At 32.9% G+C, this 15844-nt stretch overlaps 1 protein-coding gene across 1 annotated transcript; it reads left to right on the top strand.

Moving 5' to 3' along the window:
• Positions 1-5646: 5646 nt before the first annotated feature.
• On the top strand, positions 5647-14132 carry CLPR4 (CLP protease R subunit 4). The gene is made up of 7 exons (XM_086437029.1): positions 5647-6017; positions 8323-8526; positions 10489-10544; positions 12280-12406; positions 12576-12653; positions 13642-13755; positions 13845-14132. Exons 1-7 carry the CDS (start codon positions 5754-5756, stop codon positions 13914-13916), a joined length of 915 nt encoding a protein of 304 aa, XP_086293155.1. The 5' UTR covers positions 5647-5753; the 3' UTR covers positions 13917-14132.
• The last annotated feature ends 1712 nt before the right edge of the window (positions 14133-15844 follow it).

Genomic DNA, 15844 nt, shown 5'->3' with positions numbered 1-15844 from the left:
CCATATATATATGGGAAATGTTTCTACACACACACTCACATTATATATATATATATATATATGGGTCGGGTTCCTGCAACACACATTGCGACACACATATAGACAACGTGTTTGTCTTATATGGGAAAAAATGTTTGGAATGGGCTGATTTTTTGTGAGGATGATCTCTGTGATGAGGGGATCATCCTGGCAAAAAATCATCCCATTCCAAAACTTGTAACCCCATCAAAATTGATTTACAAAAATTGGACGGTCTATAATTTTTCAACAAAAATTGGACGGTCTAGAAGTTTCATAATGAGCTGATTTTTGGCAAAGATGATCTCCTCACCACAGAGATCATCCTCACAAAAAATCAGTCCATTCCAAACATTTTTGCCCATATAAGACAAAACACGTTGTCTATATGTGTGTTGAAATGGTTGTCGTTTGAACCTGACCCTATATATATATATATATATATATATATGTATGTATGGGTCAGGTTCAAAGGACAACCATTTCTACACACATATAGACAACGTGTTTTGTCTTATATGGGCAAAAATGTTTGGAATGGACTGATTTTTTGTGAGGATGATCTCTGTGATGAGGGGATCATCCTGGCAAAAAATCATCCCATTCCAAAACTTGTAACCCCATCAAAATTGATTTACAAAAATTGGACGGTCTATAATTTTTCAACAAAAATTGGACGGTCTAGAAGTTTCATAATGAGCTGATTTTTGGCAAGGATGATCCCCTCATCACAGAGATCATCCTCACAAAAAATCAGTCAATTCCAAATATTTTTGCCCATATAAGACGAAACACGTTGTCTATATGTGTGTAGAAATGGTTGTCCTTTGAACCTGACCCTAATATATATATATATATATATATATATATATATATATATATATATATATATATATATTTGTTTTCCTTTTCAATACTGTTTATAACTTAATTTCAATGAAAAAACGCGTTTTTCTTGTGATAGCTAGTACTCAAAAGTCTAGATGCTGATTTTAAAATTTAATAATAATAACATTTCAAAAGAGAATTTATATTGGCACTCCAACTTTTACTTGTGATATCCGATCAAAATTCAATAAAAAAAAAATAGTAGGGTGGGAATATGACTTTCCGACAAGAGTTAAATCATGGTATGAGATAAAATCAAGATGTCAAAGTAAATGATCTTCATTGATGTCAACTTGTTCTTTTTATTATCAAATAATGATAACTTGTGGGTTTTTCTTATCTTGTACAAGTATTATGAACAAAATTTTCATGTGAAAATGTTACTTCCTATATTAAATCGCACATGTTAAATTTTAGTTGGGATGTAATTGTTTTGGATGTCAACACCTTTTGAAGCTCACGTAATAATTTAATCAAATACTTATTGGGTATTTCACTAAACATCTCGTATGCCACACCTTCCAAGATATTGTTTGATAATGACAATAAAGGATAAACTTAATTAATAACAACAAATGCAAAAAAGATAAATAAGTACACAAAGAAAGAGTAAGAGCATATTACCCACAATACGAGATTTTATATGATTCACCCAAAGGATACGAACACGGATGTATGAGCGTTGGAACTTGCTTTCACTATGAAGAAAATGGGACAAATCGATACAAGGAAACACCTCTATCACTTAGTTTCACCTTCTTCTAGATCTCAATCTTCTCAAACCTCTCAATCTCTCCTCTATTGGTTTTCTTTCTTTCTCTACTTTTTTTTCTATAAAAAACTTAGACTTAGAATTAGACTTACAACAAAAGAAAATAAAATCCCATCATTTTAGAAGCATCACATAGGTGGTCCACTTACATAAGGTACAAGTCCAACCCAAATTATCTTGGACCGACAAATAAACATACTTGGAACGGATCTAATTAATTTTGAGTCATACTTCAACAATAATAACTAAAATTTAGGGTGCCAATAGAATTTTCTTAAAAATATTTTCTTCACATATTTTGAAAAATGCTAATGATTTGTTTACTCGAAAACTTTCACTCGGGTATGTACTCACTTTACGTGGCAAGAGCACAGAATCATTGATCTTTTTCCTTGTGGATTTCGAAGAAAAAGATATATGATTTTGTGCCCTTACCTCGACAACCGATGAAAGATCGAGTGAAAACTTTTGAGTAAAAAAATCACGACTCTTTGAAAAAAATTCACTTATTTATTTCTTGAGTCGTGATTTTTAGACTTGAATTTTTTTTACTCGATCTATACTCGCCTAACGTGGCAAGGGCACAAAACTACCTCTTATTTTCACCGAGATCAAGTAAATTCCTAATAAGCCATCAAGTTATTTTCACTCGAATCCTCCTAGTCATGATACGTGTCTCAACAACAACTACGACTAATTCCTAATAAGTCATCAAGTACACGTCACCACGACTACTTCTACAGCCACGAGTCTTGACTTGGAACTACGATCCTCTAAGTCACTGTTTCACGTTAGACAACTTCCACAAACGTACAAGTCAAAAGCTAGACTAAGCCAAGATGCTTCTAACTTTTAAGAGATGTGACTTTTCAGCATAAGCACTCCACGAAAAATCATTCCATAACCTTCGGTCTGTTTGGCCACTATAAAAATCAGTTTACAACAAACTGAATTTTCCTTTACCATGTAGTAGTAAACCTGAGACAAATTACTTTGTATGTTGTTGTGTTTAACTTTGATTTTAAGATGGGTTTAATTTTTACGTTGTTTATCTAACACTAATGCAACTCTAGATTTGCATATGATATTAAATCCAAAGATAAAAATCTAGAAAAAGATTTAGTACAAAATTTAAATAATATTTTTGAATATTTGTTTAGAACTTAGTCTCTACCTTGATTTCTTGTTGTCTTTTACACTCTTCAAATTTAACAAAATAAAAAGGATCGTGTAAAAAGATTTTTTTTTTTTTTAAGATATGTCAATTTACAAGTTATAAAGTAGAGATGTGTTTGTAAATAATAATTATAGAAAAACCAAAATAGAATATGGATTATAAAAAATAAAAAATAGTGAAAAATAAATGTGTAAAATAAAAGGTTAGAAGCATCTGTTGAATTAAAATAAATAAATAAACATGATCAGATGCCACAGGATTCTAGAAGACGAAATTCCAAGAATTTTGAAGAAAAAAAATGTTACTTTTCATCATTAAATTTTAATTTCAAGTCTTCGAAGTTCAGGAGCCGTCCATTTCCTACATCTTGGGTCAAGCCGAATTTTTTTTTATTTTTCTTTAGAATGAGATTTTCCATGAAATTTGAAAGGATGTTTTGTTGGATTACCAATGTGATATTTCATGTCGACCCAAAATCCCTTGATAAAGTTTCAAATCTTACTAATTAAATTAGTAAGGCTAGTCAAACTCAAAGAGAGAGAAGATTTTAAAAAAAAAATTGAATATTTAAAAGAGATGGATATGTAATTCCATGTGTGTGTGGCAGGATTTCACTTTCCACACTATTAAGTCAAAATTCCCCTTGGACAAGCTATTTTGATAACTCATCAATATTGGTGAAACAAACATTTAAACATTGGAATAATGTACTCGACCCTAGGGTTGGACACTATATACCGTCTAACAAAAAGGACCAACCAGGTTTTTTTTAGATTGATGGTCCAACCATTTGAACCATCATTTTTTTAAAACAATTTTTGAAAATTGTGATAAGTTTTCAACGAAAATCTGTAAAATTCTTGTTTTGGCATTAACAAAATAAAATTATATTATTAAAAAAATGTCAAATATATCTACTAAATAAAATAAAATAAAAAAATTAAATTATAGGTCTTTGTCACATGTCTTTTCATGGTTGATTTTATCACCTAAATGGCAAAAATTAGAAAGGAAAATCCTAGACTGTACTGCGATTTACACTGCACTGACGTGGTAGTGTGCTCAGAGCCATAGATTCTTTTCAGTTGTCTGTCGAGGAAAAACATTTGTGATTCTGAGTACATTACCACATCAGCACAGTGTGAATCACAGTAAAAAATCAATCACTCTAGCACGCTCAATTAGAAAAGCAATTTATTCGGCAACATGTCTTTTGTCTTGTTTAGATTGAGATTTGCAAACCTACTTAGAGATTTGCTTATAGTAGGTGCATATAATAGAGAAGTAGAGCAAAATCAACACTTCTCATAAGTTACGGACCAGAGGTTGATACAAATTTCTCAAACAAGAGATATAGATGCATTGTACTCATTAATTAGAGAATGTCCCTATGTTCTTGAGAATGTTGATCAAATCCCATTTATCGATCGGTCTACATATGGCTGTATTGGCTGGGGAAAGCAAATTTGCAATGAAAATTATAAGGTTGAATCCTTTATTTACTAGAAAGTTAAACCAAGTGGGTAGAGTCCCTTTCACTTAGCTTCAACCAAGGGGAATGTAAAAATAATAAAAAAGCTCATGAATATCGACCAAGACCTCCACATGTTTAAGGGTAGAGAAGGTAGAACTCCTCTTCATGTGCGTCCATCGCAAGAAAAGTGGATGTTATCGATGAATTACTCACCACTTGTCCAGAGGTAATCGAAGATTTGACAATTGGTGATGAGACTGCTCTTCATCCGACTATGAAAAACAATTAGTTGGAAGCTCTGAAAGTCTTAGTGAGATGGTTGATGTGGGTGGGGAAGATGGAGTTACTTCGGTGGATGGAGGAGGAAGGCAATATTGTCTTGCACAAAGCAAACAAATCATCAAAATGAGGCAAGTTCTAGATAGAGCTGATTCTTTGTGAGGATGATCTCTTCAACATAGTGATCATCCCCACAAAAATTCAGCCCAATCCAAAACTTTTAAGCTCACCTTCAATGTGTTTTATACCACCTCCAGATGTCGTTTGGATCTTGTAAAACGGACGACATCCGAACATGGTAAAAATTATTGGAACAAATAGTTGTCCCTCCAATGTGTCCTATATTGTAATAAGGCTTAAAATCTTATTAAGTGGGTAAGGAAAATGTTTCTCTGTATATGTATATATAGACTGATGATAAACTGACTTGCAAAAATTGACAGCTCGATCTTGATGTGACTTTGCATAGAACCATAGATATTTTTGTGCACTCGTGTATCCTGAAGAAAAAGATACATGGTTTGTACACTCCACGTCAAGAGTGTCAGTTTATTGTGTGTCATATATACATATCCATACGGGACAGTTCAAAGGACAATAAGTGTGAATGATTGTTGTCCTATATGGTTAGAAGTTTTGAAATGGGTTGATTTTTGGTGAGGATTCTTCTCACCATAAAGATCATCTTCACCATAAACTCAGATCATTCCAAAACTACTAACCATATCAAGAGTGGTTTTAAAAATAAAAAAATTAATGGTCCACGATTCTTCAACTTGTAAATTGAGATTATAAGTTTTGGAATGTGCCGATTTTTTTGCCCATTTCGAAACTTCTGACCCAAATAAGAAAAAAGAACCATTGTCACAGTTGTTGTCCCTCTAGTTAGAAAATGTTGAACCTGATAATTGAAAGTTCAAGATCAAGGCCCTAACGGCCTAACCATTGTTTTTCACAGGCCGACCCATTTTAAGTGGGCCAGCAGTTTCGTGGTCAGGCCCATGGACTCTCCTAAGTCCTAAGTCATCAGTGATTGAGCGGTACAAGGCCACCAACATCACACAGTCAGAAGTGTCACAAACACCTCTGCAATCGCAATTTACAATCTGCAATCTTTATCCTTCAAACCCTATTATTTCCCGGCCATGGAAATCTCGACAATGTCTTCACGCTTCGCTCTAGATACGCGCATGTTAGCAACACCCCATTCATCAAACAGAACTTCGAAAGGAACCCTAAATCCCTCTAATGGGGTATCAGTCAGAGCTTCTCTAACCAGCAATTTCTTCGCTCCGTTTGTTGGTGGAAGCGTGTCCGGTGATCTCTGCGGTCAGAGAATTCGTCCTTCGTCCCTCAATCCTTCACAATTCTCTTCTGGTTCTCGTGCAAAAAGAGGAGTCGTCACCATGGTATTTCTGCTAAAGCACCCACCTTTCTCTTGTTTTTTTCATTCGTTTTAGATCATTTTAGAGTTTTTGAATATGTTAAATGGGTTCACAATTGAAATCCTTTTCGATTATTAGTTCCTAAAGGTCAGTTTTTTTTCAACAAGTGGAAATATTGTAGAGTTTTTGGAAATATTCTTTCAACAAGTGTGAAAAAAAATGTGTTTTTCATAGCCAGTAACTTAAATTTGATGCAAATATGACTTTATAAAACATTTTTTTTTTTTAAATGCTAGTAGAAAACTAATAGATTTGCCCGACTTCTTTAATGTTTTTCTATGTTAAAGTTTTGATTTTTCTTTCTTTTTTTGGTCATAGTCATATGGGTTCTTATCTGTTTTCAAAATTAAAACTTTTGTATGTTTAAAATAAAATATATTTATTCACAGGTCGTAACACTGTGGTAGGATATTGTGAATATGACAAAATACGTCATCGAGAACGAAACATGGGGTTAAAATATTGTAATTTGAATGTTCCAGTGACTTTTTTTCTAATTACCAAAGCAAAAGAAATTTAAACTGACTTTCCATATTTTTATTAATATAATACGAGTCAAATTTAGATTTAGGAAAGTAGAATTGGGAGTTCTTGAATCTTAGTCCTGGAGTCTTACATTATGTTATGGTAGTTTGAGCTATCAATTGTACAAATGAGAACAGGTATGAGGGCATGTAAATCAATGAAATATATGACTTTATAAAAAATTGAATGCAATTGAGCCAATCTCAAATATATGGGATAACGGCTTTGATGATGAGGAGGAAGTGGATACATGTACTTCATAAGGGATTAATTTTTTAAACCAAAACATTCTATTGATACGATATGCTAAACCTTTGCACATACTCTATAAGGGATTGGGGAATATAGCTCAAGTATGCCTTCAATTGTGGAGAGAAATCCGGAGAGTGCTTCTTGGGCATTTGGAGAGACAATGAAAAATTCTGGCAAATATTGTGGATAAAATTAGATACCTTTTTATAAGCATGGAAATTTTGTACAGCATACTTAGAGATAGCTTAACATAGTTACTGACTCTTTGGCCAAGGATGGAGTACATTGTCAACCATTGCACATCTGAAGCTATGCCTATTCTCCTCCCTTTGTTTCTCCTTCTTCCTCCCTCCACCCACACGGTAGTAAACCTGCCCTGCTTTATGGAATCAGTCATTGGGCAATCAAGAAGCATCTTGTTAATAAATTGAGAGCAGTGGAGATGAGGATGCTAAGATTGATGAGTGGAAAGATTATGTAAGATAGTGGAAGGATTACGAAAGATAAAATTAGCAAACACATTTGGGAAAATGTAGGAGTAGCTCCAATAAACTAAGAGAAACTCGATTAAGATGTTTTGGACATATTCAATGAAGGCCAATTACAACCCCAGTTACAAGAAATATCCAGTTGAAGGCCACAAAAGAGCGAAACAAGACCCAAAAGAACGTGGATGGAGATATTGAAAGCAGGATTCATTTATCCCACCCCAAATCTTTGGGATAAGTTTTTTTTATAAGTAAAAAATTACATAATAAAGAAAGCAATTGAGATAACCAACTGATTACAAACAGGGCATGCTCACATACAACACCCTAATCCATTGTGATACAACAAACTTTATCCCATTTACCCCAAAAAAGTTTGAAGAAAACTCCTTGGATTCGTTAATATTCTGGATGGATTATTTCAAGCCCTAAAATACAGAGGCTAAGCTCCACAAAATCCTATTGGAAGCTGAGAAAGCGAATCCCAATGATAACCAACCATCAAATAATAACAGCAGAGACATAGGAAAACACCCTACAAGAGTGTCTTGATGTTGGTCTTTGTTGATTTGTTGTTGTTGTCGTTTGTTCACCCATCTGTTTCATTTTTCCAACTCTATAGGTTGATAGAGCGTGAATCGAACTTTAAGACATTGGCATTATAGTCCATCAGATGACTACGTAATCCATAGTCTGCCTGTTATAATTGTATTGTATTTTATTGTTTGTTTTCATTGTACTGGGATTGGATACTACCATGGCGACCCATCTAGTTGTGCAGCTGAAACTTCCCTGTGTATGATTCTTCCTTTTGTTTCCTTAACCATTCTTTCAGATGTTATGGATTTGTTCATATCAATGATTGCTTTTCTGTGTCTATCAGTCAATATTGCAAAACTGGTTATTGAAGAATGAAAGCAAAGCTCTTGTTAGTTGGAATTATCTATTTATGGATGTCATCTTCATGGGTTTTTTTCAATCACTTTGTGTGCATTTGTTAACAGGTCATTCCTTTTATGAAAGGAAATGCATGGGAGCAACCACCTCCTGATCTAGCATCTTACTTGTACAAGAACCGAATTGTTTACTTGGGAATGTCTCTAGTACCTTCTGTGACAGAGTTGATCCTTGCAGAATTTCTATACCTTCAGTATGAGGATGCTGAGAAGCCAATTTACCTATACATAAACTCTACTGGCACAACCAAGGTTCCTTGTTTATCCTTAAAAGTTTCTGCTCAAACATAATGATTTAAATATGTGATTGCCACTTTAAAAAATTCAAAATATACAATTTCTTTGTGCTATGAAGAATCATATCATTTTTTTTTTATAAGTTATGAAGAATCATATCATTAAATATTGAGGGATGCTTAAGAGGAGTTTTTGGAGCAATAAATTAGACATGCGGCTTTGCTTGATATGAATGTGCATAACAGCTGCATCGAGAATTCACCTGAGTTACAATCTCCATGAGCTTCATGAATATATATATATATATATATATAAGGTGGAGTTTGGCGGCCAACGTTGGGAGTCAAAATTTGTTGTATATGGCTTAAATTTTTTGGATTGAGCTGATCTTTTGTGAGGATGATTTCTTTGGTGAGGAGATCATCCTCACAAAAAATCGGCCCAATCTGAAACTTCTAAATCCATCAAAAGTGATTTACAAATTATAGGTAAAAAATCCACAGTCCACAATTCTAAACCACTTTTGATGGGGTTAGAAATTTCAGATTGGGCTGATTTTTTGTGAGGATGATCTCCTCGTCATAGAGATCATCCTCACAAAAAATCAGCCCAGTCCGAAAATTTTAAGCCATATAGGACAAATGCGTTGGCTGCGTGTTGGCTCCCTAACGTTGGGTGCCGAACCTGACCCATATATATATATATTTTGATTGATGCTTCATGAAATTATAATTTCAGCCTAGGACATAAGCCAACACTTTCATCAGGAGGCAGTCGTATTTAATTGACTGTGAGCTCCACCGTGTTTTACTAGTGGACTCTCTCATTTGTTGTGGTCAAATTGTAGAGTACAACCCCCTTGGATGGGTATCGTGAAAAATTAAATTTCTAACTATACTGTATCTATTTGCTGTCGGATTATGTCCACGAGCTTGTTATTCACAATCTATTTGTTCCTAAAATTTAAAAGGATACGGATCCCAACCTTTTTTTTAATTATATGAAAAAAGGTTGGGATCCGTTGACTCATGGAAAAAACACATGATGCCAACCGTATAAACATAAAATCCAGGTTGAGATTTAACCTCAAATAAGTATCCCAAGATTTGTGTTGTCTAGCTATGTATACATCCCAGCCATTGGATTTGTGTTGAGAGCATGTGTTTTCTCATGAGTCAATGGATCCTAACCCTATTTAAAATAGGTGCAATGTAGAATTCATTTATTATTATATCTCAAAGCATCAGGAACCATGTTTCATGGACCCTTCCAATACAGTGGACTGTCTATGTTGGATTCCAACACTCAACGGACACTAGTTCTACACTTTTGATTATATTCCTTTCCTTATTGCAGTATATTGAGTAGCATTTATCATTGACATGAGTTCAACTCTTTTCAGTTAAAATTTTCTTTGTTGAAATATAAGAATGATTATATGCATTCTTGTCTAGAGGTAATGTATATCGTACATTTCATAATATTTTCTATCACATAATCTGTTATTAGGTTTATTATTGTATACAAATAATGACTTCTTTTTTTCTAAAATACAATGGCGAGTCCATGAATCCTAAAACTGCTATACTGAACCTTTTTCAAACTGATATTTAATTATTCTATAAGTTGACCTTTTCCAAATGTTTTTTTAGGACCTACCAAATCTGTCATTATTCTATATGCAATATATGCATTAGTTTGATTTCATAGTTACAGTCATTGGTTTTCTGAATTCCATGTTTTATTGTGTTTTAGTGAGGTTTTTTTTCTTTTCTTTTCGGTGGGTAAAAGGGTAAGTAATTAGCAAGGTGAAGTTGGGTTCAAAGGGGTTTGAACCTAGATCGTGGAAACAACATTCCACACGTCTTGCCAACTTAGCTAAGTTTGCACTTCAAAAGTTTTGAGACCAAAAACATTGTTTAGTATATGCATAATTCGTTGAAATTATTGACTTAAGTTACTTCTTTTTTATTTCAGGGTGGTGAAAAGTTGGGTTATGAGACAGAGGCATTTGCAGTATATGATGTTATGAGGTCATAAATTTGTATTCTTTTTATTTCCTTATAATGTTTTTGTCCCAAAGTGCTTTGTTCTCCATTTGAGTATAAATGCATTTAGTAACCTAGGTTCTCTAAAGGATATTATTGTGAAGTACTTACCACCTACATTTATAGAGTCTGCGGGTAAATCGTCCCATGTTATTCTTTCCTGGAGTGTGTAAATTACTTCATTTTCAAGTTGGGAGGTTTTTGTGCTGACGGAGTTTAAGTGAGCTCAAGATCATTTGAAGCTTGAGATCTAGAGTTATTTATACTGTCCTCTTGTGGATCCACTCTTAGTTGGCATTCTACCACAGGTGCTGCTTTGGGAGCTCATTTTGGCTCCCTCTTCTGAAAAATAGAGCAATGCAAAATTTGTTTGCAACAACTGCTCACGCATTTGAGTCTGGTCTCCCTCGTTTGCTCCTACTTTTTGCAACTAAGGTCCGAACTCCAAAGTTGCACTACTTGATGTAGGAGCTTTAAAGGAAATAAGGGTTTTTAAAGGTTTGGGGTTAGGGTTTTCAAAGATTAGGATAAAAGAAATACTAACGATTTAATGAAAGAGGTTATAAAAAAAGTAGGGACATCTGTGGGGAACCTGTGATATCAAATTTTTTTAAAGGGTTTAAAGAAAGAGGTTGTATTTCTATAAGATATCATAAATGGGTATTTTGTGGTTTAAAAATAGTAAAAGAGACAATAAAAAATAGAAAAGTTGATAGGGTTTCCGGTATGTTGAAAAAGGAATAAGTGAAGAATCTAGGGTTTGAGAAGAAGAAGAATGATGGAGAATAAGAAGAGACAAATCTAGTGGTATCACACCAATATTATAATAGGAATCACACTTGGAGTTGAATAGATAGATCTATTGGTATCTCACCAAACACTGAAGATTTCTTGAGCTTCACACGTCCAAAAGAGAGTGCAAGCTGCAATTTTGTTTTTTCATCCCACCAAATCAAGGTTTGTGCTTTGATTACTTAAACTTTTATTATGCCACTTTGTAAATTAATCCCGAGTCCAAATTTCTCTAATCTCTTTGACATTTTGCCTGGCATTTTTTTTTTTTTTTTTTATACAAATTGGATCAGAATTCTTACTGTCCACAAATCAAAGAACAAGTGAACCATCGACTTCTCATTTCAATTTCTCTTACAGCATTTCAGACATTACGGATAAAGTTAGTTTTAAATGACATTAGTACCTTTATCATAGAACATGAGTGGCATTGAGCTTATCTGAACAAGCAAACAGTTTTTCCCTATCACATATATGGGGATCAACTACGTAACCTGGTTAGGTCCAGGAGTTTGTTCTTTGTGCATTTATTTTCTCCATCTAAACCCGTAACTTAGTCTCTTCCAAGCATCTGTTAAGCATATGAATGCAGCCTACTTGGTATGTGACTCATGAAAAACGAAACAAATTCATTCAGAATAACATTTTTTTTTAGCATAATACTGCAAAAGTTGCAGATGTAACTTATCTCAAGACATCTAGAGACTCAAATATTAAGATTTCCTATTCTAGTGAGACCTATTTGCTCAGAATTACCTTATTCTAATTTCTGCAACACGACTATAGCCTTCTCATGCTTCCATGGAATGTTTACATTTTAAAGAACACATGCAGTTCTTTGGGTGGTTTTCAAAATATGTAGAGGATTTCATCTTTGGTATTTTTAAAAAAAAATAAAATTAAAACTGAGCATCTCCTTTCATTTCAGGTATGTTAAATCACCTGTTTTCACACTTTGTGTTGGTAATGCTTGGGGAGAAGCAGCCATGCTTTTAGCTTCCGGTGCAAGAGGAAATCGGTCTGCTCTTCCCTCATCAACAATCATGATGAAGCAGGTCTCTCTTCTTTATTAGCTTATCAATATTTTGAGCTATATTTTTTGCTGAACTCTTATCACTGAACTTCCTTCCAATTTGAAGCTGAATCTTGTCTTGTCTTTTTTATTTGATTTTCCTATATACAATGTTCGACTATTAATATGTAAACCCTTTTTTTCTTCTGCAGCCAATTGCAAGGTTTCAAGGTCAAGCAACAGATATTGAACTTGCCAGAAAAGAAGTACGAAATGTGAAGACGGAGCTGGTAAGAAATACCATAACTTTAAATAAGTTATTAAGTTTTGCTCTCTTATGGTACCTTGGTTTAAGGAAACCTTCATATCAAAATTAAAAAATAAACGAGAGGAAAGTGACTGACGACATAACCTAAAAAGATTATCTGCCCCTATGGCAGATTGTTCAAATAACCTTTTGTTATGAAGGTATATGGTGATCTGTTGCTAGATCATAATCAGGAGGAAAATCCATTTTGAGAAATGATTCTCTGGTTGGAGTTGGATATCTATGTGTATAACTCTTTTCTTGCAATGTACTCATGATTTGGGGATACGGGTTCCATTAAGGAACTGTTTGATATGATGCTCATGCAAGATTTAACTTCTTTGAACACGATGAAGTCAATGTATAGGCTGCTACGAGTCCGGCTGGTTTTACTTAGAACTCAGGCAATACCTTGTGGATACACTTGTAATATTTGATTTGTTCACCATTGATTCCAAATCGACTTGGGATCAGCCCATCCCTGAAACCATGTACTAATACATTGTGCTAATTATTTTAAGAATATAAATTTTTGGCAGTTATTTGTTGTTTATTCACCTAATCTACAATGCTGATCTTTGACATAAGAAGGCCATGAGCTGCTTAAACGCACCACATTGAAGAAGCTTTGTTTCATAGTGGGAGTGAGTTGAGGACCGGGATGCAAAGTTTCTGTGAAAGAAAAGAAACGTGAAAGAACTTGGATTGAGGTTGTGAGAAGTGCATATGAATACACTTGACCATATAAAAGACAATGGCATTAGAAAAAACTGAATAGAGAAATGTAATTAATTCCGTCATCCCTAAATTTTGAGATAGAGCTTTGATGATGCTGATGAAATATGTTGTATAACAATAGTAAGCCTCTTTAGATATTCAATTCAACAGAGTCTCGAGTTAACTCACCAAGTCTTCAAACTATGTTTTGAATGACCAGATTATCACTTCTATCTAATTTTTTTTCCTTCAAGGTTAATCTCTTCGCAAGACATACAGGAAAATCACCTGAACAGATTGAAGAAGATATCAGGCGTCCCAAATATTTCAGTCCTAGCGAAGCTGTTGAGTATGGTATCATTGATAAGGTACCATCAGCAAAGAAAAAGAATTTTTTTCCTATGTTATGTCTTCTTCCCAAATCAACATTACCTCTAAGCTCTTCATTTTTCTACAGGTAATATACAATGAAAGAGGCAGCGAAGATCGTGGGGTTGTTTCTGACCTGAAAAAAGCACAGCTTATTTAAGCCTATTGAAACTCATCTTGATATTTCTTTGCATGTCAAGGTAATGTTATGGTCGATTTTTTCAGTTGCAAGGCTTTGTCTAATTATGAATGATTCGTTCACGAAACTGCATTCCTGTACAATACATCACATAGTCTTACCACCTCAGTTTGGAACAATCCATGCCCCATTACTAGAAATCTGTCAAATTGCTGCTTATGTTTTTGTATTGTTCGATGATTCCAAGGGCTGTCTACTTATTCTAAATCACTTGTAACCATAATCCCTTGTGGAGGCCACATGCACTCCATGGTCCTCTTCTTCAGTAGAAAAACAAGGAGAGAACCTTCTTTGAAAGTTACATTTCTTCATCTTCTTCTTTGTTATAAACCCACTGTGAGCATGTGTTTCAAATCGCATCTATTTTCTCTAGATCTCTATTTTAGGAAGTCTTTTGAGCTGTTTTATTTTAGGAGGATTGTGTTGGTCAAGATCTTAGATGTCAGGAATTTGGGAAGTCCTATTTTAGTTGGCTTCTATTTGTTTAGCTTTCATGTACAGTATAATCTCAACAAGAAAGTGTTAGTTTTGTGTGTTGAGCACTAAAGATCGCTCTTATCACTCCTCCTAGTTGAAGTGGGCATAAGGAACAAGGTTCCTTACATTCTTCCTGTTTTTTTCACAAAACACGCACCCACGGATCTTGTGGTTTGCGAGTAGTTGCCCCCTTTTATTAATGTGTGGTTTTATTTGCAAGAAGATAATTCAGATATCTTTCATGAACAAGATGCCATAAGTGATCTTGCTTTTTCTTCTTTCATGAACCATGTAATCCAATCCAATATAAACAAGTTAAATGCTCCTAAACTAGTTTGATATTAATTAATTAATTAATAAATTCAATGTTTTAGAAAGCTTAGGGGGTGTTTGTTTACCGCTGATTTCAGCACTTAATGCTGAATGCAATTCAGCTTCAGCAATCAGCACGTTTGTTTACTCCACATTTTCAGCACTTATTGCTGAAAAATAAGTGATAAGCATTAAGTGAAGTTGGATCACTTAATTTTTTTGCTGAAGCGGTAAGCACCGGTCTTTTTCAACACGGACAAGTATACCCTTATACTTGAAATGATATTACCTCTTATGTCCTATGGATAATGCTATAAGCACCCCACAAATTAATAAGGCAACCCACACCAATATTATCTCTCATATTTTCTCTCTCATCTACGTATTTAAATAATATTAATTCAAATTAAATAATAATATTAATTCAAATAAAAAAATAATATTAATTAAAATTAAATAATATTAAATTAAATTAAAAAATAATATTAATTCAAATTAAATAATATTAATTTAAATTAAAAAATAATATTAATTCAAATTAAAATAATATTAATTCAAATTAAATAATATTAAATTAAATTAAAAATAATATTAATTCAAATAAAAATAATAATATTAATTCAAATTAAATAATATTAATTTAAATTAAAAAATAATATTAATTCAAATTAAATAATATTAAATTAAGTTAAAAATAATATTAATTCAAATAAAAATAATAATATTAATTCAAATTAAATAATATTAATTTAAATTAAATAATAATATTAATTCAAATTAAATAATAATATTAATTCAAATTAAATAATATTAATTCAAATAAAAATAATAATATTAATTCAAATTAAATAATATTAATTTAAATTAAAAAATAATATTAATTCAAATTAAATAATAATATTAATTAATTTAAATTAAATAATAATATTAATTCAAATTAAAGAGAGAAAATTTTGACCCTTAACGGGTCAAAATTTTCTCTCTCCTTCACGCATTTAAATAATATTAAATATTAAATATTAAATATTTCAAAAAAATAAAAAATGAGAGAAATTTCCTCTTTCCTTTTTATTTTTTTGAAATATTTAATATTTAATATT

This window comes from Akebia trifoliata, chromosome 3, assembly GCF_017979445.1.
Source record: "Akebia trifoliata isolate Shusen 1 chromosome 3, ASM1797944v1, whole genome shotgun sequence".
NCBI lineage: Eukaryota > Viridiplantae > Streptophyta > Magnoliopsida > Ranunculales > Lardizabalaceae > Akebia > Akebia trifoliata.
This window is presented reverse-complemented; position numbering and strand designations above follow the sequence as displayed.